At 48.8% G+C, this 22,955-nt stretch overlaps 2 protein-coding genes across 4 annotated transcripts; one reads left to right on the forward strand and one right to left on the reverse strand.

Annotated features, from left to right (window-relative positions):
- Nucleotides 1-1,760: 1,760 nt before the first annotated feature.
- On the forward strand, nucleotides 1,761-6,145 carry LOC310753596 (cocaine- and amphetamine-regulated transcript protein-like). The gene is made up of 3 exons (XM_083595010.1): nucleotides 1,761-1,899; nucleotides 2,196-2,279; nucleotides 5,000-6,145. Exons 1-3 carry the CDS (start codon nucleotides 1,771-1,773, stop codon nucleotides 5,105-5,107), a joined length of 321 nt encoding a protein of 106 aa, XP_083451136.1. The 5' UTR covers nucleotides 1,761-1,770; the 3' UTR covers nucleotides 5,108-6,145.
- Nucleotides 6,146-6,551: 406 nt separating this feature from the next.
- LOC310753387 (zona pellucida sperm-binding protein 4-like) lies at nucleotides 6,552-22,879 on the reverse strand. Of its 3 annotated transcripts, XM_083594657.1 has the most exons (12): nucleotides 22,153-22,879; nucleotides 20,714-20,835; nucleotides 20,140-20,239; nucleotides 17,609-17,764; nucleotides 14,478-14,665; nucleotides 13,629-13,726; nucleotides 13,312-13,439; nucleotides 11,561-11,750; nucleotides 9,412-9,559; nucleotides 7,587-7,674; nucleotides 7,342-7,455; nucleotides 6,552-6,737 (listed from the first exon to the last, which is right to left on the reverse strand). In XM_083594657.1, exons 1-12 carry the CDS (start codon nucleotides 22,325-22,327, stop codon nucleotides 6,577-6,579), a joined length of 1,668 nt encoding a protein of 555 aa, XP_083450783.1. In that variant the 5' UTR covers nucleotides 22,328-22,879; the 3' UTR covers nucleotides 6,552-6,576. The 3 variants fall into 3 exon arrangements, with proteins under 3 accessions (XP_083450783.1, XP_083450784.1, XP_083450785.1); XM_083594658.1 differs by lacking the exons at nucleotides 20,140-20,239; nucleotides 20,714-20,835; nucleotides 22,153-22,879 and adding an exon at nucleotides 19,230-19,398; XM_083594659.1 differs by lacking the exons at nucleotides 20,140-20,239; nucleotides 20,714-20,835; nucleotides 22,153-22,879 and adding an exon at nucleotides 19,175-19,386.
- Nucleotides 22,880-22,955: the final 76 nt, after the last annotated feature.

Consider the following 22,955-nt stretch of genomic DNA (forward strand, 5'->3'; position numbering starts at 1 on the left):
AAAACTTCTCACATATTAAAAACTTTTTACATCGAACCTGCCACCACCGATGCTCTCCGTTGGCCAGCAATGCCCCAATCCATGCCTGCTTTTCAGTTTAAGAAGAGGGGCCCCTCTAGCCCAGCACCCTGTCCTCACAGGGGCCAAGGATCAAGATTCCCAGGGCCTAGAATCCAGGTGGACTGCCTCTGGACCTGGAGGCTCCATTAGAAGAGCCTGGCTTTTGGATCAGGCCAGTCTTCCTGTTCTCTCAGTGGCCAGGCAGATGCCCCAAAGGGAAACCTATAAGCAGGATCTGAGCACGAGAGCAACACTCCCAGACACTGGGATTCAGAAGCATCAATGCCTCTGTCTGAGGAGCCATCCTGGCTAGACGCCCTCAATAGCTCTCTCCTCTTCCAAAGCCATCCAGGTTGGTGGCCATTGCTGCCTCTTGTGGGAGAGAGTTCCACAGTTCAGCTCTGCACTAGGTGAAAAAATCCTTCCTCTTATCTGTTTGCATCATTGGATAGCTGCGAGTTCCAGTTTTACGAGGGAGCCTTTAAAATGCTGTTCAAAGTCTCTGTGCAACCCAGAGGCTGTCACACTACCACCCTGGCAAAAAGACACCCAGCACCTGTGTTTGGCATTTTCTGTTTCCAAAGACACCCCAAAACAGAAGTCCAGGTCAAGAGAAGTCACAGTGCCACTCTCTTCTGCCTTGGTGAGGCCACACCTGGAATACAGTGTCCACTTCTGGACACCCCAGTTTAAGAAGGATGTTGACAAATGTCCTTCAGCAGCTGCAAAGTGCCCTGCCCTGATGCCAACTGAAAGAGACCCTCCAAAGGTTCAGAGGTCAGGTAGGTGGGGGTTCTGAGCTTCTGAACGCAGCCAGAAGGTGCTGGGCTCTCCCTCAAGGGAGATTTTTCTACAGCGGTTGGGTGGCCACCCGTCAGGGGTTTTTCCACTGCAATTCCTGCATTGTGGGGGGTTGGGCTGGATGATTCTTGGGGTTCCTTCCAACTCTGCAATTCCATGATTCTAGGGTGCTCCCTGATTTTACAATATCAACACATTTATATGGTGCTTCCTGATTTTATAGTTTTATCACTTATCTGTTGGGTTTCTCCTGCCCTGCTCCAGAGGCCCCAGTGGTCCCATGGCGGACAAATAGCTGCAGCAATTAAAATCGATTGGCCCCTGAGTGAGGCTGGAGGTGTTTAGGTCTCCTTCAAACTCTCAGCATGATCTAATTTATTGCATTTGGGGTGGGTGGAGGAAAAAACCTTGCCACAATCCCATTTCTCTGTGGACTCTAATTCCCCTTGATGGACATTTATTTACTTTAGAATATTGGGTGACCCGGCCGTGACGCAGTTGGAAACCCTTCGAAATGACCCCATTGTGTGCGTGTTTTGGGGGTGGAGGAAGAGGGGGCCTCTGGGCATTCAATTACATCCTGCCAAGCTCCTGGGGGAAACTTTTGCAATTATCTCCTTTGAGTCAACATGGCTGCTTGAAAAATTCATGGCACCCAAAGGGGCAATTCTCCTGCGGGTGCAAATTGGGTGACATGGGGTTGGCGTTGAGGTCTGTCTCCAAAATGCAAGGTCCACCCACACCTCTTCCCAAGACAAGCCCCCGTAAAAAATGTGTGGGGGGGGGGGGAGATAGAAAACCAGACACGCCAATGGGTCTTTTTGCAAGAGGGATGGAAATCTCAGCCGGGGTTATAAAACCTTCTCTGCTGGCCAGGAGGAGAAGGCAGTCGGGTCCTGGTTCAGCACTATGGCCAGCTCCAAGCTCCCCATCCTCTGCATAGGGTGCGTCCTCTTGCTTTTGGGGGCCAGAGAAGAGGTGGTGGGACTCCGGGGGGCCGGTGTGGGTGCCCAGGAGAGCCAGGAGGAAAAGGAGATGGTAAGCTGGGAAAGTGATCCTTGCTGGTGGGGCGGAAGAGGGAGGGTAAGCAAGTTGCTCAGGGCAGGGGATTAGTTGGGAGAGCAAGAGACTGAATCTCAGGGTCGTGGGTTCCAGTCCTGTGTTGGGCAAAATATTCCGGCAGGGGGTTGGGCTGGATGATCCTTCAAAGTCCCTTCCAACTCTGCAATTTTTGGATGTCCCTTCCAAATCTTCAGCTCCTCTGCACCCCTTCAGCTCCTTGGGGGCCTGTTATACGCTTCTCTGAGCAAAGCTGCCCCCCTTTTGCTCTGCAGATTGGAGCCCTGAAAGAGGTTCTGGAAAAGCTGAAGAACCACCAGCTGCCGTCCATCGAGAAAAAGCTGGGCTGGGTGCCCTCCGTAAGTATTCTCAGACTTCCATATTTTCCCCTTGCATTATGAATTGTTCTGAATTATTATGCCTCCACTGCCCTGCTGGACATCTTTGGGAGAAGAAAAGGCTCAGGAGTGAACCCTCCACAAATCCAGAGTGGAGTCCCTAAGGCGGTTGGATGGCGCCTTCTACGCCTCCTCCCGGCAACTCCTGCAGCCCAGCTGGTGCCCAATGTCTTGCTCTGCTTTCCTTTCCTTCGGACCACATCAGCAAGGCTGAGAGGGGGTCTTGTCATCTGGGCAGCCCAGGACCTCCAGACACACAGCCCAGGCTTGTGCCCCGGGGAGGACACATCGGGGCTAACACAGGGGTTTGACTTCACCCCTTGAGAGGCACACTCCATTGTCTCTCAAGACAGATGGATCTCTCTCTCTCTCGCTCGCTAATTAACCATTTATCTATCCATTTAACTATTTTACTAATTCTTTAGCTCACACATTCTCAAACTGTAGTCTGAGGAGCAGAGAGGTGTGTGTGTGTGTGTGTGTGTGTGTGTGTGAGAGAGAGAGAGAGAGAGAGAGAGAGAGAATGACTGACAGATGCCAACAACACGCCAGTTCTGCTCTGTAGATGCTTTAGTTGAATTAGGGGACACCCAGTAGCTGCCATGGGCCTGCTCTAAAGTTGGGCTAGGAACTGGACAGAGCTGGCATGTTGTTGGCATCTGTCAGTCATTATTTCTTCACACACAAACATCCCTGCTCCTCGGACTACAGTCTGAGAATGCACCAGCTAGAGAATTAGTAAAATGGTGAAATGGATAGATAATTGCCAGACGCTTGGATTTTCCCAGACATACATGGAATACTGTATGTTCAGGCAGAAACTGGAAAAAATGTCGGGGAAATCCGGATGTATGGCAATCCATGTCAGCAGTGCTATTTTCCCATACAAACTAAGAAAAACTCCACACTTTTTCTGTCCGAATTTTCACTGTTTGAAATACGGCAACCCTACAGAAAGGCCCTGGGTGCAAGCAGGAGATTCCACCCAGCTCTCCATTGACTGATTAGGGCTGGGCGATAGAACGTCCAAAACCGGTTTCAAATCCATATTGTGATATTGGTTTCATAATTTTTGACCTGGCAATATATTGTGAATCATGTGCCACGTGCTATGTAAAAATCACAATGTGGGGAAACTGAAGCCAGCCAGTGCTTCTTTCAGACATTGTGATATATATTTCTACATTGCAATACTGAGCCGAGTTGTTTCTGTTAATTCTTTTAAACAGCCATCAGAACATAGTGCTCATGTCCACTGACTCCCATCCAGCCTTCCATGGTGCTCTTTTCTATAATGTATATGATGGATGAAATGTAATTTAGAAGCTTTATGCTCCTTTACTACTTCTATTTTACCCCTTAAATGCGTTAATTCTAAATCATTTAACTACTAATTCTCATCTGTTGCTAGACTTTAAATCCTGCATATGTTTTATCATAACCAGATTTATCCAAAATATTTCCATTCTTCAAGGAATTTTTCCTCATTCTTTAATTCTCAGAGTTAGTCTAGCCATCTCAGATTAGTCCATCATCTTCATAAGCCAATTTTCTTTCGCTGGGACTGCCTCTTCTTTCCATTTTTGCATGTATCCTTGCTGCTGTCATAACATACATAAACAGATTAAAGAATTCCTTTGGAAGCTCTGGTCTAACAAAAAAAGCCTCAGGTTTCACTTTAAACATTTTTAAAAACTCATTATAAATCATTTCCCAATAGCCTTTCTGCGGGGCCACCACCAGCCGGTGATATATGATGATGTTGGAAGGGAGCCTGCAGGTCACCTAGTCCAACCCCTGCAATGCCAGAATAAACCAGATATTCCCCAGCCCTGTTGACCACCTGCCTCTAATGCAGCGGGTGGGGGACACCCCTCTTGCCACAACCCCCACCCCACCCCTCAACATCACCAGACTTTTCCAGGAACAGCTGCACATCCCTGCATTGCAGGGGGTTGGACTAGAGGACCTCAGGGTCCCTTCCAACTCTGATTCTGTCTCTTGAATTCAGCCACTTATTATTGAGGGGAAGTGTGTGGAACAGGTCTCAGTGTTTTGATATCTGGGAATGGAGTTGAGAGATGACCTAACCTGGGGAGAAAACGCTAAAGACCTGATGAAGAGAGCACAGCAGAGGTTATATTTTCAGAGAATCCTCCGGAAAAATAATCTCTCAAAGGACCTGTTGATGGCATTTTACCATTGTACTGTTGAGAGTGTCTGTGTGTGTGGTTTGGGAGCAGCACGGTCAGGGAAAGAACAATGCTGTCCAGGGTTGTAAAGACTGTGGAGAGAATTCCCACCTTGGATCAAATCTATGCTTCCAGGTGCCATAAGAAACCTGCAGAGATAGCGCAAGATAGTGCGCACCCTGGAAATGATCTCTTTCAGCTTCTGCCTTCTGGAAGAAGGTCCAGGGTTATAAAGACTAGGACTAGCCGCCTGAGAAACACTTTAAAACCAAAATTGCATTTGGATAGAAACGCAGTGTAAGGTAGTCTCTATGGGAGTATATTGTATTTAAAAATGGGATATCACGAGTTTTTAGGGGGCTAACCAGGCTGGGATAGCTGGGTTAGCAGGCTTGTTGGTTTCTGAATGTCTGATGTAGATTTTTTCAATTTCATTGATGTGTATGGGACAATGACAATAAAGATGATCGTATCTCTCCCACTTTGCAGTGTGATGCCGGGGAGTCCTGTGCTGTCCGGAAAGGGGCGCGCATTGGCCGGCTGTGCAGCTGCCCTTGGGGGACATCATGCAACCTGCACATCCTGAAGTGCTTGTGACGAAGAGGAAACGGAACGGGGGGGGGGGGGACACAGGTTTTTGGACAAAAGGAAGCCTTTGCTCCCCCCCCATAAGCCAAACCAGCAGCTGGGGCAACTGCAGCACCCGAGTCTTGATGTGACCCAGGAATGGAGCCTGCAAAGCCAGAAAGCTTCATTACACAGACAGGCCGTTGGGGAAGTCCATTTAGCTATTGTCTACACTGACTGGCAGCAGCACCAGCAGCTCTCCAGGGTTTCAGCCTCAGGGGTGCTGCGAGTCTAACCTGATGATGCTGTAGTGTAGAGAGTTGAACCCGGGACTTCTGCAGGCAAGACTGCTGGACTGAAACCTTTCCCTCAAAAATAAAGCTCCATGCAGGAAGAGACAGCAACAACATCCCTGAAGGGTGGGCCACCCAAACGCCACTTGCAATAGAATCACAGAGCTGGAAGGGGTCATGCAGCCCATAAGGCCACTTCCTCAGCTCCTGTTTAGATCATCCCTTTGTCGTCATGAGGACTAGAATCCCATTTCACTTATTTCAGGAGCAAGAACAGCTGCTCTGCATGCAGAAGGTTTCCAGCTTCAATGCCCAAGAGCAGCATCTCCAGGCAGGGCAGGGAAAGACCCCCCTCTGCCTGCAACGCCAGGGAGCTGCTGCCAGCCAGTGCAGGCAACACTGAACCCAATGAGCAAATGTCCCAATTAGGAATACTTCTAATTGCCGGGATTGGCTCCCCCTGAAAATCTTCTGTTCTCAGAGCCACAGAGAGAAGAGTCTGCTGCGGATTCGGATGCGAACAAGAGAGGGCAGCAAAAACGAGGCCGACTCCTTATGCATCCCTTCCAGGGATAAAGCAATTTATCTGCATTAAAAGCTCCTCCCCCCCGTCCAAGGGGTGGAAATTTTGGGGAGCATCTCCAATCCCCCAAGCAGGGAGCAGCCAAAGATTTTCCCATCCTCCAAGCTCAATTGTAACCTGCTGAGTTTAGGGCAAAAATGGGGTGTTGTTTTTTAACAGCCCGAGAAAATAATAAAAAAAGAGTTTCAGGCAGTGCTGGTTTATTTGTGTCTGTGTGGGTGGGGTGGGGGAGCAGACAATTTGGGGGTCCCCATTTGAGGAAGGCGAAAAAGGACTGATATCTAAAGGTGTGAGAGTTATAAAGGCCAGAGAGAGTTCTGCCAAAAAACAAAGCTTGTGGCCTCTCCTTTTAAGCAGAGGTTGGAGGGCCACCTGTCAGGGATGCTTCAGCTGAGATTCCTGCATTGCAGGGGGTTGGACTAGATGATCCCTGAGGGTCCCTTCCAACTCTATGATCTTATGACAAAATAGCCTGTATTCCCAGCCAAGGCAAAAGGGTGAAGAGGCGGACAGGCTGCCCAGACGCCGTGGGGTCAAGTGGGACAGGCAGGGAGGCTGGCTGGCCCAGGGAAGACAGGAGCCAAGCTAGGTAGCTGCCTTTTCTCTCTCAATTTTATTTCCTCTCACGCATAAGGAAGGCTTTGGCCTCCCACAGCCGCCTGGTGTTTCTTCAGGGCGACGACTGAGAACATCCCCACGGCCAGAACGGCTACCAGGCCGGCCACCAGGAAGAGGATGTTGTCCCACTGCATCAAGGTCGAAGGGTAGAGGGATTTGGGGGACACTAAGAGAAACAGAGAGAAATGTAGAATTAACAGTAACCCCAAAGAGGCAGGGTTAAGAGAGAGATTCGGGCTGCAGACACATTCAGCAGCTTAAAAACTTCAGTTGGTAGCATGCAAGGCTCTTAATCCCAGGGTTGTGGGTTCGAGTCATGCGTTGGGCAAATGATTTCTTTCTTTCTCTATAAAAAGTTTATGGGAGGTTTTTTAACATATTGAGCACTAAAATCCAAACACATTCATAATAAAAAGCAGTATGTCAAAAAGTTAATAACGAAGAAATAGAAGATCTCCAGATAGATGCCCTGTTCTTCTGGCTGAATCTGGCATCTAGCCCCAAAGAGGATGCCACTTAATTCCTGAGCACGTGCAAAGCGAAGGCTAGGAATGCCTCTGCATGAGCCGGGGCGGTTTATAGGGCTGGAGACTCCCAGGGTCTCTCCCCAGAGGCCACTTGTGTCCTTTTTTATATAGAATATTATTTTATTCTTTTTCGCAAAGAGGCTGCTGATAGCCTGACCAAGTAAAAGCTTATTCTAGCATCACGACTGGTGGGGGACAACTGAGTAAAATCTACTCCCCAAAAAATTTTGCCTCCCGCGTTACCTTCGTGAATGACCGTGTCCGCGTCCTTGTGAAAGAAGTTCACAGGGCCGTCTGATGTCACCAGGGTCAGCCACTTCTCAGGGAGACGGCGCTGCCCAGACGATGCTCTGCGACCTGGAGGTGGGATAAACACATTGGGGGGTTCAGGGTGGGGAAAGCACGACAGCTGTGCAATGATCCCCCACTACGTGGCCTGGCCCTGCCCCCAAATCCCCCCACAGCCTCAGAAATAAACGGGGACTCACTCCTGCCAAGAGGATTTGTGCTGCAGGAAATGCGGCAGCTCTCCAGGGCGGATGGGGCGCAGGCCGAAGCGCTGCAGTGGAAGTAGACCTGGATTGGGGAAGCGGGGCAGAGAGAGAGATACAATATGATAGTCTTTATTGTCATTGTCCCATGCAGAACAATGAAATTGAAAAAATCTACAGCAGACATTCAAAACCAACAAGTCTGCTATCCCAACCTGGTTAGCCCCCTAAAAACTCTGACACCCCATAATTAGATACAATATACTCCCACAGAGACTACCTTACACTGCGTTTAAAACCAAAATCGCATTTGGATAGAAACTGTTTCTCAGGCGGCTAGTCCTAGTCTTTATAACCCTGGACCTTCTTCCAGAAGGCAGAAGCTGAAAGAGATAATTTCCGGGGAGCGCAGTATCCTGCGCTATCTCTGCAGATTTCTTATGACACCTGGAAGCGTAGATTTGATCCAAGGTGGGAAGAGTGCACCCAGTTATTCTCTCCGCAGTTTTTACAACCCTGGAAAGCATTGTTCTTTCCCTGACGGTGAGCTCCCAAACCACACACAGAGACCACAAGTTAATACACTCTCAATGTACAATGGTAAAATGCCATCAACAGGTCCTTTAAGGGATTATTTTTCCAGAGGATTCTCAGACAATATAACCTCTGCTGTGCTCTCTTCATCAGGTCTTTGGTGTTTTCTCCCCAGGTTAGGTCAGAGAGAGTGATGGTTTAGGGGCAGCCCCAGGGGGAAACCGAGGCAAGTTCAAAGCGAGTCTCCCAGCCCCCCCCGGTTGGGGTCAGAAGGTTGCGTGCAGAGCTGAAGGAAACATTGCAGACCCCACACCTCTGCCCCACAGACCCTCTTTGTGGAGGCGCTGCACTTGGCAAATGGGGCAACTGCAAGCGCACTCCAAGTGTGACCCACACCCATTTTTAGAAGCCTAATAAACACCTGAACAAAGTTTTCTGTTGAGCACTTCAGTACTGAGGTGCAGAGGCAGCCCCCCCCCCAGCAATAGGAAAATAAATTTCCATTTTGGGGCATATTAATAATGATAATTTTGGGCAGCTTCCAACAACTTAAAACACAGTATTTTATAAAGCAAAAATTCTCCTAATGGACGCCGTTTTGCAAAACTGCTTCCCCTTAATGCAGTGGTTCCCAAATATTTTTCCTCTGGCGACTATTTAAGAATAAAAATTTACACATTATTTTTGCCGACAAAAAATGCATTAGGAAACACAGCCAGGATTGCCCTCGGTATCTCTTGATTGCTCTTGCTCTCATTTCGAAAAGGTATCTATTCGTATTGTGCAAATACATTTATTTTTTGATACTATACTACACTTAAATGTTTAAATGCTTCTCTGTGTTTTTGATGTATTGTTGGGAGCTGCCCAGAGTGGCTGGGGCAGCAGTCAGGTGGACGGAATAAAAATGAAAAGGAAATCAATTATCCTCCTCCTCCTTTTCCCACCACACTGGCCTTCTTCTCTTGCCACACCAGGGGGCCCCTCCACACCCTTTGAGAAACCATTTGGCGGTAACACAAGTTACCCCTACTTTTTGCAATTTGGCATCTTTGGCCAGAGAAGAGCATTGCAGGTTCTGCAGAGATCCAAAGTTCAACAGAACGGCTCCACGTTTGGGCTGGTGCATTCTGCCAGCAGACTGGGCTTTAAGTGCAAATTGCCTCAGATTTCTCATGTGTGTGTGCGCGCGCACACACACACACACACACACCCAAACCCTAGATCTCTCCTTGCAGGGACAGTCAGCTCCACCCCTGCAACCCGGCGCCACTGCGGAAGACTTTACCTGCCCAGAGAGCACCTGCTGGGAAGCGCCATCCACAAATGTGAAAGTGCTGACCACAAAGCGCTGGTAGTGCGTTGGAAAGGGCAGCCCAGAGTCAGCCCCGATGGGAACCAGCTGCGTCCGGTAGTTGTCTCCCTTGTAGGGGCACCTGAGGCAGAGCAAGAGGGATTGGCGGTCTTGAAATTGCATGGCTAGAAGAGACTGGGCACATCAGAAAGGACTCCTTTTGCATCGAGGCCCATCGGACATCGCCCAAAACTTTCCTTGCAGAACTTTGAGCAGAAACCCCAAAGGTGCATAGCAATACTGTAGTTCCGTCAGACATCGGCTCAGCATTTCAACAGGACTGAGGTCAAAACTTTGTCTCACCTTCGTTGCAGCCGGGGGGGGGGGAGAGATTCCAGGCACCGCCCTTCCAGCAGTGCTAGAAATCCCCCAGGCGCCAGGCGCGTTTTGCAACTGATGTGGGTCCAATTGCAACCCTGTGGAGATCTCTGGGCACCAGGTTGGCGACTGGCCTCTCCGGCTTCCTTAAGCAGGTCAACAGAAGAGCTCACTGACTGCATTTATATCCCACTTTTTTCCTCCAGAGAGTCCATGGTTCACTCCCTTCCTCAGTTAATCCCCACAACGACCCTGTGAGGTAGGTGAAGAGGCCACAACTGACGCCAGGTTCCCCCAGCAAGCTTCATGATGGAGTGGGGATTCGAACCCTGATCTCCCAGGTCCTCGTCCAACACTCTAACCACTACACCCCACTGGCTTCCTAGAGTCCTTCTGCTAGGGGGAAGTTCTATAAATTAAGTCGGTAAATAAATACAGGGAAAGCAAAATGTTCCTGAGAGAAGGATCTGAAATATTTTCCTTGAAGCCTGAATTTGTTTAATTCTGGATAGTTTTATATGATGATCTAATGTGCTGCAAATCGCTTTGAGATTTTTTCTTCGTTAAAATATAAAACAGAATTAAGAATAATAATAGATTACAAACTTATGTGATCCACTACAATGGGTTCTGGAGAAGTAATATGAGGATTCAGTATGAACAACTAGGCCATCACTATATGGCGCTACCACCAGAAGACTAGAAAACTGGGCAAAGAGATAAATAGTAAGTTTTCTAAATAGTAATAAATTCCACAGGAAAAAAAGGTGCCTAGACATTCCGCTGTGGTGACCACAACTTGTGTTTCAGGTGCCTTTTGGTGATTAGCTTATATATCTGAGTTTCTAACTCTGATCCACAGCCTTCCCTGTGATCTAAGGTCAAAGACTCACAGATTAGCCTGCAGAGAACAACCAAAGCTGATTATCAACCCACTTAGGAGCTCAGAGACCTTAATATTGCCCCACGGAAAATCCCCACGTTAAAGCCTCCAGCAATGCACAACCGGGCATTCTCCATTTCAGTGGGAATCAAACAATTCTAAAATAAAATGGTAAGTATAAAAATTATACTTAGCAAGAGGGTTGGGTAGTCAGCGCAGCCAGAAAGCCACCATGAGACCCCTTTGGCCTGAGGTTTCATGGAAAGGAAGCCGAGCAGCTAGTTCTAGTGTTAGTGATGACCTTTAAAGCCCTAAACCAGGCAGAGGCAAACTTGGCCCTCCAGATGTTTTGGGACTACAACTCCCAGCATCCCTAAGCTAACAGGACCAGTGGTCAGGGATGATGGGAGTTGTAGTCCCAAAACATCTGGAGGGCCGAGTTTGCCTATGCTTGCTCTAGAAAGGAGCGTCTCCACTACCCTTTGTTCAGCCCAGACACCGAGGTCCTCCTCTGAGGGTCTTCTGCTGATTCCCTCACTGCAAGAAATGAGGGCCTTCTCGGTGGTGGCGCCTGCCCTGTGGAATGCCCTCCCATCAGATGTCAAGGAAATAAGCAAGTATCTGACTTTTAGAAGACATCTGAAGGCAGCCCTGTTTAGGGAAGTTTTTAGTGTTTTGATGTTTTATTCTGTTTTTAATCTTTTGGGAGCTGCCCAGAGTGGCTGGGGAAACCCAGATGGATGGGCGGAGTATTAATAATAAAATATTATTTAACTAGAAGCTGGAGTCTTTCTGGAAAACCGAGCCGGCTCACCACAAATACCCCTGTGCCCGTTTTCGTTACCCCGTAAGTCTCCGCCCCTGTGCCCAGCCAGCACTGACCCATCCTCCAGCAGCAGCCACTGTGGTTTCTGCAAGGGGTTTGTGCTGGGGGTGGCCCAGCAGTCATGCAAGACCAGGACTAGGGCTGGATCCGTCCTGGCAAGGAGACGCACTTCGACATGGACCAAGGCTCGCAGGACCTTCACCACGGGGTAGTCCAGGCCGGAGTAATAGGAGGAATACGTGGCATCTGGGGAGGGAAAGAAGTTGGAAAAATTACTGGATGGAGAAAAGGTTTCCCTCTCCGCCTCTGGAGAGACCCGAACTCAGGGGCATCCAGGGAAGCTGGGAGTTTCAGGAAGTCCTCCTTCCTGCAGCGCAGAGTTTGGAACTCCCTGCCACAGGAGGTGGTGATGGTTCAGTCGGGAGAGCAGGAGACTCTCAGGGTTGTGGGTTTGAGCCCCGTGTTGGGCAAAAATATTCCTGCCTTGCAGAGGGTTGGGCTGGATGACCCTCGGGGTCCCGTCCGTCTCCACAATCCTATGATTCTGCTTGGCACAGAAAGTGGATTGAGGAAAGCTTCCCTCCCTCTCTTGCAAGACTAGAACTTGTGGACAAGCCAGTGGAGCTGAATGCTATCAGGACGGATAAAAGGAAGGACTTCTTAGTTAAGCTGTGGAACTCCCTGCCACAGACGATAGGGATGACCTGGATGGTTTTAAAATGTGGATTCATGGAGGAGGCGGCGGTGGCTATGGATGGTTACTAGCTAGGATGGCTTACTCTGCCTTCGCAGTTGGAGGCCTCCATTTTTCCGAATACCATTTACTGGGAACTACAAGAGGAGAGAGCTGCTCTCGCACTCAGATCCTGCTTGCAGGCTTCCAGCTGGGGCATCTGGTTGGCCACTTGAGTAGAGGATGCTGGGCCAGATGGGCCCCACTTTGCCCAACCCAGCTGCAAGGGTCTTCCAATGCCCTAATGGAACCTCCAGCTCCAGAGACAGTCTATCTAGAACTCCCAAGTTCTCTGGGGCACTTGGCCCCTGTGAGAACAGGATGGGCCCCCTTGGGCCTGATCCAGCTCTTCTTACATGCAGTTTACGTTCAAGACCGGGAGGAAGGATCCAGTCCCACCAGCAGGGGGCAGATAGGGCCCTCTGCTCCCCAGCCAACCAGGGGGAGACCCTTTCCTCCTGACTTTAAATTTATGGTGGGTTTGAGAAATTGATTTTAAAGTTTCACAGATTTTATCTGAGATTGCATTGTGCGTATCTGTTTGGAGGCTTTAAAAACTGGCTGGATGATTCCATAATTATAAGAATCTGGTATAATCTTAGAAGGTGGTGCATTTTTAGAAGCAAGACCCTTTTGAATATATTTATTTCAAGGATTCACACCCCCTTCTTCAGCCAAAAAGCCTCCCAGAGCTGCTAGAAATTGTTCAGCTTGGTTGTGCATTTTTTGATGCTGCATTTATCAATTATGACTACTTTTGTTATGCTGCAGTTATTTGTCTCACATTCTAAGCCACCAGGAGCATGGTTTGAACTGTGGAAAGGTGGCATAGAAATAGAAACAGGTGTGCCGTAAGATCAAGATAGTCCCTACTTGCAAGCTTATGATCTCACCCCCCCCAAAGTGCAGCACACAAGGAAAGAGGGAGAGGGAGGGAAGAGGAAAACTTCTGAGTTTGCCGCCACATCCCTGAGCCAAGACCCTCTCCCAGCACAGGGGCAGCAGAGACCCCATGAGAGCCAATGGTGCTTTATTGGGGCTCCCCACTCCAGCCCCCGCAAACCAGCCCCTCACCTCGTGCCAGCCTCATCTCCAGGGTGAGGGGTCCTTGCTCGGCGACCCCGGCTGGCGGAGGCGGAGTGGCAATCTGGACGCCGACTGGGAGAGAATCCTCTGCAGAGTAGCTGCAGCGGACGGTCAGCCTGCCAGAGAGCAAGGAAATCACTGGGGTTTTTGTATTTTTATTTATTTATTATTATTGAAGAGTCTAGTCCTCCTTGTTCCAAGGGGAGGACGCAGGAATAAGGAGCACCAAGCCTTCTGCATGCCAAGCAGGCGCTCCGGCCCTCGCCTCCCGACTGTTCTGCCGCACCGGCTTCCCCACTTCCTACCTGAAGTCGCTGTCGCGGGTGATGGAGCCCGACGGGGACGCCAAGACCTGCCGGTCTGCCACCAGCTCATTCTCATACACGTGTCGGCTGCCGGATTCCTGGGCAGAGAAAGGAAGGCCATTGGTGGGGGGAACCCTCCGTGCAGGGGAGGGACTCCATATAAACACAGCCCTTTCCCCAGCCGCCAAAAAAGACCCGGCCACCTAGAGACACGCCTGCTTTCCTGTGGTCACCCGCCTGTTTATCAGCGAGGAACAGCCACAGGACACTCAGAAAACATCGGAAGGCAAGGAAGGTGTCTTTGGGTTCTTCTGTTCTGTGGGAAGCTGCCCCAAGGGGCTGGGCAAGCGGGAATTTCAGTATTATATATGTTTGTATACCGTCCTAAACCCACAGATCTCAGGGTGGGGAACAACATGAATTTGTTTTGTTCCGAGTTGTTCCATTTCGATGTTTTCATGTGTTGCAAACCGCTTCGAGATTTTTTTCTTTAAAATATAAAGCAGTATAGAAATTGAATGCATAGGAATAAGCCAGTCAGATTGGTGGGGTACACTTAATAAAATTATTATGATTATCATTAGCAGCTGGATTTGTAACTTTGCAAAATAGTGGCTTCATCGCCCAGGCGAGCCAAGGGTCTGATTCTGTACCCCACAGCCTCCCAAGTCCCTGTTTAAATCTCCCCCCCCCATCCATGAGGTCTAGAAGCTTTCTTTTGTTTTAGGGAAGCAGCGCCTTCCTCTGCTCCCCAAAGCATCTCTGCCCACAGAGAGAAGCGGAAGAGAGCAAGAAGCGCAGTGTCATTCTGGCCGGGGGGCAACACCCGTGTGTCTCCCCACCCGTTACCTTGAAGGTGGTCCCGCAGGCGGACAGCGGGAACTGGAAGAAGACGAAGCCATTGTTCCTGGAGGCCGGGGCGCAGCGCTCCCCCTGACCGCTGGCCAGGCGCACAGAGCCCAAGTGGAGGGGGGGGCGCGTGGCGTGGCGGGAGAGCGCAATGGAGAAGTGGCCATCCGGGGTGCAGCGGGCAGTCACTGGCGGGCAGAGCGGGAAGAGAGGAAGGGAACCTTCAGAATCAAGCAGAATCAATCTCTATCTGCACGCAACCACGGCAGCACAAATGGTGCCCGTGAATAAATGGAGGGCACAACACCGACAAAGGAGGAATAGCAGATCGAACGGACAGAGTATATAGAAGTGGCTAGTAGAATACGATGAAAGAATTCTCAAGGAACACTGGAAATGTCATGCAGAATATTTGAAAAATCATCGTAGAAATATTAAAACGTTAACAGGATTAGGATAAATTCAGCACTATAAGCTATAAAGAAATAAATGATAATAATAATAATAATGATAATAATAATAATAATAATATATTTATACCCTGCCCATCTGGCTGGGTTTCCCCAGCCACTCTGTTGTTTTTTTTTGTTTTTTTATAAATATTTATTAGTTTTCAATTTTATACAAACAAAAAAGAAAAAGAAAAAAAATATTAAAAACAAATCAATTTCAATATCAATTTTCAATAACATATTTCCTTGACTTCCTCATACCTCCCCTTCTTGTTTTCTAGTTCAAATTGTTTATCCAGCAAATCCTAATCTCTTAACATTCCATTTAACTAACACCTTATTTTTCAATCAACTTCTTAAGTTTTGTAACTTAAACAATATTTATATCAATTCTTTTTACCATAACAGCTAGAGACCACATAAATTCAATCCAGCATCTTTCAAAGTTCATTAATTTTGCAATGTTTCTGTAAATAGTCCTTAAATTTCTTCCAATCTTCTTCTGCCGACTCTTCTCCCTGGTCGCGGATTCTGCCAGTCATTTCTGCCAGTCCCATACAGTCAATCAACTTCATCTGCCATTCTTCCAGAGTGGGTAGATCTTGAGTCTTCCAGTGCTTTGCTATAAGTATTCTTGCTGCCGTTGTAGCATACATAAAAAAAGTTCTATCCTTCTTTGGCACCAAATGGCCGACTATGCCCAAGAGAAAAGCCTCTGGTTTCTTCAAGAAGGTATATTTAAATACCTTTTTCATTTCATTATAAATCATCTCCCAGAAAGCCTTAATCTTTGGGCACATCCACCAAAGGTGAAAGAATGTACCTTCAACCTCCTTACATTTCCAACATTTATTATCAGGCAAGTGATATATTTTTGCGAGCTTGACTGGTGTCATGTACCACCTGTATATCATTTTCATAATATTCTCTCTTAGGGCATTACATGCCGTAAATTTCATACCGGTGGTCCACAACTGTTCCCAGTCAGCAAACATAATGTTATGTCCAACATCTTGTGCCCATTTAATCATAGCTGACTTAACCGTTTCATCCTGTGTAATCCATTTCAACAGCAAGTTATACATTTTTGACATGATCTTAGTTTTGGGTTCTAGCACTTCTGTTTCTAATTTAGATTTTTCCACCTGGAAGCCAATTTTCTTGTCCAAATTATAAGCCTCCATTATCTGGAAATAATGAAGCCAGTCCTGCACTTTATTTTTTAGTTTCTCAAAGCTCTGTAATTTCAGTCTGTCTCCTTCTTGTTCCAAAATTTCCCAATATTTCGGCCATTTGGCCTCCATATTGAGCTTTTTCTGGGCTTTCGCTTCCATTGGTGACAACCACCTTGGGGTCTTATTTTCCAATAAATCCTTGTATCTGATCCAAACATTAAACAAAGATCTCCTAACAATATGATTTTTAAATGCTTTATGTGCTTTAACCTTGTCATACCACAAATATGCATGCCATCCAAAAACATTATTAAAACCTTCTAGGTCCAAAATGTCTGTGTTTTCAAGAAGCAGCCAGTCTTTCAACCAGCAGAATGCTGCTGATTCATAGTAAAGTTTAAGCCACTCTGGGTGGCTTCCAACAGAATATTAGAATACAATAGTCTATTAAACATTAAAAGCTTCCCTAAACAGGGCTGCCTTCAGATGTCTTCTAAAAGTCTGGTAGTTGTTTCAGTTGTAAAACAGAGAGAGAGAGAATATGGAATAATTAGAATATGCAGCGGTAAAAGGTTAGTCAAATGATCAATGGAAGGGGAAGGGAAGTTGATAATGAAGGTAAGGTTTGTATTTGGTAAAATATTGTGCAAATTTGTAAAATTGATAATGATAATTTGGTTGCTTTTTTAAAATTCAGAACAGATCCGCAAGATTATGGCACGGCAGGGGGTTGGGATAGATGATCCCTGGTGTCCTCTCTGGCTCATATCACAAGAGACGTCACCAGTTAATCCCTGCAAAAAGCTCGGTTCTTCGCGATGAAGGAACAGTCGCAGCATTGGGGGCTTCTTTGTGGAGAGAAAAGGCAAAGGGATTATAATAAACAATACAATTTTCATTATTTATACCTTGCCCACTCCAAAGATTATACAAGGACAAAACATTATACAGTACAATTATGCAGCAGACAGAGAATAGATTTTCCCCCTCTCTCTTGCAACACTAGAACTCGTGGCCAGACAAGGAAGCCAGACGCTGGAAGATTCAAAGGTCTTCTTCAAGCAACGCAAACTGTGTTTGCCACAGGAGGAAACGATGGTCGCCAAGCTCAAGAGCAGAAGAGCCTGCTGGATCAGGCCCACGGGGGCCCATCTAGTGCTGCCTCCTGCCCCCACAGGGGTCAGCCTGATGCCCCGATGAAAAATGGGCCAGAAGGAGCAGCGTGTAAGAGCAGCACTCTCCCCTCCCCAGCAGCTGGAGAAATTGCTGGAGGAGGGAAAGGCCTTGGAGCAAAGAGTGGAGCTCAGGGATGTCCAAGGAAGATTTGGGACAGGGGAAAAAAAGGACTTCTTCAAGCAGCACAGTTGAACTGTGGAACTCCCTGCCACAGGAGGCCGCAATGGCCGCCAGGAAATTCCTCTTCGTTGCACAGCTGCGAGTTCAAGTGTCGCAAGAGAGGGGGGAAATCTTTCCCGGCTCAGCAGGACCCCCAAACCCAACGCACCTTTTTTGGCGTAATAGCAAGGCACCTCCCTCTCTGTCGGGTTGTAGCAGCAGCCCAGGTCCACACACTCCGCCTGCTGCACTTGGTGGGGGCCGCAAGGGAGCCTGTCGGGGGCCGGGACGGACGAGCAGTGGCTGGCGCTCGGGGTATCCAGAGCTGGAAGGAGAGAGGGAGCTAAGTCGAGGCAGGTGGCATTAAGGTGAAAGGTCAACCTTCCGGGTTTATTTTATTTTTAAGATTAGTTTGGTTGTTGTTGTTAATTAATTAAATTTGTACACTACTCTATCCCTGCAGGTCTCGGGTGGTTCAGAAGATAAAATCACAAGATAAAAGCGTAAAATGCATAAAATGAGACCTGCAGGTACAGGCTGCGATACTAATTCAATTAATTGATTAATAATAAATAAAAGATAAGAACCAAACGCACAATCCCCCCTCGACAACATATTTTGAAAGGGGATTTGAGGAGAATGTGTGCCCCCTACCCATGGGGCTGGCGGCTTAACCGGGCGCTGCCGCCACGCTACGTTTCCTGGATCTTGGCCGCCCTTTTCAAAAAGCTTGCTCGTTTCGCAAGGATCCAGCAGCAATTGGCAGCCGTTTGGGTTTCGCCTGCTTGGGGCATCTTGCAGCTCAAAGCCAGCGAGGCGAACAGAATTTGTCTCTTACAATTGCATCCACAAAGACCCACAGAGTCTCTCTTGCAAAAAGTAAAATAAAATGAGAAAGACCCACCTCCACCCCAGCCTACTGGATGCATTTAGCAGAACCTAAAACACAAAACTCGATATATTTCATTAAACTCCGAAGTCTTTCTCAGGCAGTGCTGCCCCAGACAGAGGTATGGGAGGCAAATGGTTTAAGATGGACTTGATGACTATTACAGATAGATAAAAGAGGATTGACTCTACTCAAGTATTTTGAGGGCCAGGATATAATAATGGATAAAACTGGCAGATTACAGGCGATGTGCAGGGAGAAGGGATGAGTGGATTTTGAAATGGAAGTTGGAAAAGCTATTGGATCTGGAGCAGCAACAGAGGGAGGGAAAAAGAACAAAAAACTGGGGAGCAGTCAGCTCTTAAATTTGTATTAAACTTTTACTAATCTGGTGATAACTTGTTTAAAATTATGGAAAATCAAGAAAAAATAATTGGCAAAAAGGAGTAATATTTCATTAAACTCCAAGCTATGGTGGTGCACAGGATGGTTTATTTACAGCACTATCCCTTGTTACAGAATTGTTGAGTTGGAAGGGACCCTGAGGGTGATCCAATTCAACCCCCTGCAATGCAGGAATCTTTCGCCCAACTCGAACCCGTGACCTGGAGATTCAGAGCCTCATTTCAAGGAGAGAGGTTTGATGCTTTTGGGGCAACCCCATGCCAAACCCAAAATCCCTCCCTCCAGCTCTTTTGGGGCGCCTTCAAGGCAAGTGGCGGCACTCCTGCACTCACAAAGGACTAGAAACTTGAAAACTCCCCAGCTAGTTTTTCACTGGGCGGCTTTTGCCAATCTGGCAGCCGGGCGTTTCTGTGGGGAGCCACCTGGCGAGTAAAGCCTTACCCCAAAACAGCACCTGGGGGTCTGCCAGGCTTCCCCGCTTGCCCACGTTGCCCACCTTCGGAGCAAAGGCTAGAGCCCCGCAAGGCCCCTGGGCCAGCAGGACAGTCGCCAAGAGGTCTAGGAGGAACATCCTGGCCAAGACCCCGAGGGAGCAATGGGGCCGGGGGGCTTTTCCTCTGGCAAGTCATCCCTGGCCCCCAATCAGGGCAAGCTTCTCCCACGGCAACCCCTGGCCCCCTTTATGAGCTCACCTGCCCCACAGGAGCTCAGCCCAGCCTCAGGCAGCAGACTGCAGAGGCAGCGGACTACAAAGCCCATCGGCCACTGGCGGCGCAGTAGACTGGACGGTGGGCTTGGCGGAGGAGGAGCCTGAGGAGCCACAGCCGAGACAGGGGGCGGGTGCTGGGAGTTGTAGCACAGCTTCCAGAGGGCACCAGGTTGAGGGGGAAGGGGAGCCAGCCATTTGGTTTGCCTGGATATTTGAAAGCTGCACTTTGAGAAGAACAGAGTGAGGGTTGTGTGTGTTATTTTGAATATTAGAGTGTGGCACTTTGTGTTGTGTACACAAAACAACAGAAGCAGTAGCAGAAGCACCAGCAAAATACCCCCCAAAATCATGGGGCACAGGCCTGTCTGAATAGTCGCCAGGAATGGCTTCCCTGAAATAATCCTGGGAGCTGTAGTTCCTTCAGGGCGCTGAGATTGGTTAGGAGGCCTCTCGTCTCCTCCTAGAACTACCATTCCCAGAGCTCCCCGCACTGAGGGCCTGACTGCTGAAGCCCTCAGGGTGGGGAAGAGGTCCTGGCAATGTTCAGCACCCTTGAACTACAGTTCCCAGGATTCTTTGGGGGGCACTGTGATACTTTACACCCGTGGCACGCTCTTCTGGGCAGGGGAGTGACCCCAGCAGGGTCAGGAAGCCTCTGCCCCCAGAAACCCTCCAGGAAAGCCCTTCCACGGGGTACCTAGGAGAGGTTCGGGGCAGCTCAGCTCCTCTTTGTAGGAGGTCATCCGTCCATCCGCCGCCAGGCCTTCAATGTGGACGGTCGTCCGGTAGCGGGAATCCTAGTAGGGAGAGGATGCTGGCGTCATTATTTCATTTTTCTAGCTTTATAGAATCAGAGCTAGAAGGGGTCCCCGGAGGGTCATCCAGGAACCTCTTGCCCAACGTGGCCCTTGGAGCCACAGCCCTGAGGTCAAGAGTCTCACGCTTTACCAACCATCAAGCGGAAGAACCAGGCTGTATTGTTTTCCAGCCCAAAAGAGCCCTGGGAACTTTAGTTTACCCCCAGAGAGCTACAGTTCCCAGTGCCCTCAAACTACAGTTCCCAGTATTTGGGGGGGGGAATGAATGTGCTTTAAGCGGCGTAGTTACTTAAGCACTCCTCCTGCCCAGCCACGAAGCTCATTGGGGAATCACAACATGGCTCCCCCTTTCTCAGTCTGTCCTACTTCGCAGGGTTGTTGGGGGGGGAGAGTTATGTATATGTTACTAGTTGGAGGGTGGGGCGGGGGCAGGTGTGCAAGCCAAGACCTTACCTGCGCTCTGGTGTAACACCCATCAAAGGCCACCCTCACCGCTACAGAGCCATCCGGATTGGGGAAGGCAGAAGTCCCACAGGTAGAGTCGTTCTTCAGAAGATGGGGGTTACCTTTGGGATCTTATTTGGGGGCGGAGAGAAGAATAATTCGTTCCACAAATTATTACCCCAGCCCACAATCTACAGGTTTGCTTTACAATCGAGCCTGATGAACTCTGCAAAACCCAGAAGCTTGCTAGCTTATTTTAAGATACCCCAATATAGGGAATAACAAATGAGTGGATTTTGGGATTTCCTAGCAGCCAATGGGGTGTGTGTGTGCTTCCTTTGCTTTGTTGCCCAGGGTGGGGGGGGGTGTCTGTATTTCTTGGGGTGGGTCGTCCCTGGAGAAATACAGACCCTCCCACTTGGTGAGGAAGAGAGTGGTCCGCTCATTAAGAGATATGATATTAATTTATATGAGAAATAATTTACTTAGAATAAATGCTTCAGTGGAGGTTCAAATGGGCAGTTTTTCTATTAAATAGGTTCCTGGGTCCTGGTTCTCATGGTCAGGATGCAAACCCAGTTTACTTGGGAGTAAGCACCACTAAGCTTAGCAGGATTTACTTCTGAGTAGACACCTGGGACTCTTTCCCTCCTGGTGTTTTATCTGCATTGATGTTATTTATTACATTCAAGTTACTGTATTCCCCCCCCCCAGCTGCTCTGCAAAGCAAGCCCTACTCAAGAGTAACCCCACTGGAATTAACAGACACTCGTTCCTGCATGCAGATGAACAGAGGACCTCAAATATTTGTAGTAGCAGACGCTTTGGAAAATGGGCACAACCAATTTAGGACCATTGGTTCCAGTGAGGCTCCTCTGAGTAAGCCAAATATTGCCTCCGTCTGTCCCCAGTTGCAGTGAAGCTGCTCACCCAAATACTCATTTCTGGAGCTAGTCCCTAAGGAGGCTTTAAAAAGCCTTGCAGGATGGAAAAGCAAAGGGTACAGTGCCAAATTACATTGTTGGAGAGCCATGACCCCCAGGGTCATCCATCCCAACCTCCTGCAGCGCAGAAATCACAGCTAAGGGCCTAATTTTTGGTGAATTAGACTAAGCCGTTTCAGTTGGATTTATGAGTTAATGGTCACCGTTTTGCACTTTGTGGCGCATAGTACTATTGGAATAATGCTTTTTCTAAGGGCAGAGGGCCCTGGGGGCAAGTTTAGGGGACTAAGGGGACAGAGGGTCTCCAAGAAGGTTCGGGAGCCACTGCTCTATAATTATTAATATATAATAATAAATACATTTTTACACCATTGTTGTTGTCCAGACCTTGCAAGAAGCTCAGACCAACCAGGCCCCCGCCCCCAGGTTGTGGGATTCTTGCAAAAGTGGGTTTAAAATTCTTCTTTCTTTGAAAAAAAGCTGAATTCCCGCCCCTTTACTCACCCAGCAGCCTTATAAGAGATGCGGAGACCTTCGGTTGGGGCAGCAGGAGGAAAGCGAGGCTCTGCTCGTCGCAGGTGGGCAAAGTGACTTCCCAAAAAGACCCCGCGGCGTCCGAGGGACCGACCAGGGTCCCCCCCAAAAGGAGGAGCAGCGCCCCCAAACCCCGAAAAGGCATTTTCCGGGGGATTTCACACAACCAAATGCTCCTCTCAGCTGCTAGTCCCTAGGGCGGATTTTAATAGCCCGAGGAGGAATCTGATTGGACAGGGAGTCTGGGTGGGTCTCCTGCCGGGAGAAAGGGCCTGATCCTACGGCGCACGCAGCCCGGCGGGGAAGTTTTTCTTCGGTCTACTTTGCAGAAAAGCACTTTGCGTATGCTCCATTGTTGGGGCCTCCGCACATGCTGAGGGGCGCCCGTTCTCTGCACGTGTTTAGGAGAACAGGCTTCCTCGGTGGGTTGCAGTCAGTTTTACTCAGAGTAGACCTATTGAAATTAGTGAAGTCACAGCTGTTGAGTTCAGTGGTTCTACGCTGAGTATGACCAATGCAGGATGCAACTTTTGTCATTTTACACAAGGGCACCTTCCTTTAAAAAAGAAAACACTCGTTTTCCATTCAGAAAGCACTCTGCCCATGCTCAGGAGGCGCCCCTCCTGCCCACACTCAGCGCAGCTGCGACCCTTCCGCGCAGGCTCAGTGCAGCCCCGCCCGGGCTCCCGCCGTCCCCGCCCCTCCCTCCAGGCCACGCCCCCCGCGCCCCTCATTGGCGGGCGCTGGGGCGCGGGAGGCGCCTCCGAGGGTGG

Source organism: Podarcis filfolensis (assembly GCF_964270895.1).
Source record: "Podarcis filfolensis genome assembly, chromosome: 18".
NCBI lineage: Eukaryota > Metazoa > Chordata > Lepidosauria > Squamata > Lacertidae > Podarcis > Podarcis filfolensis.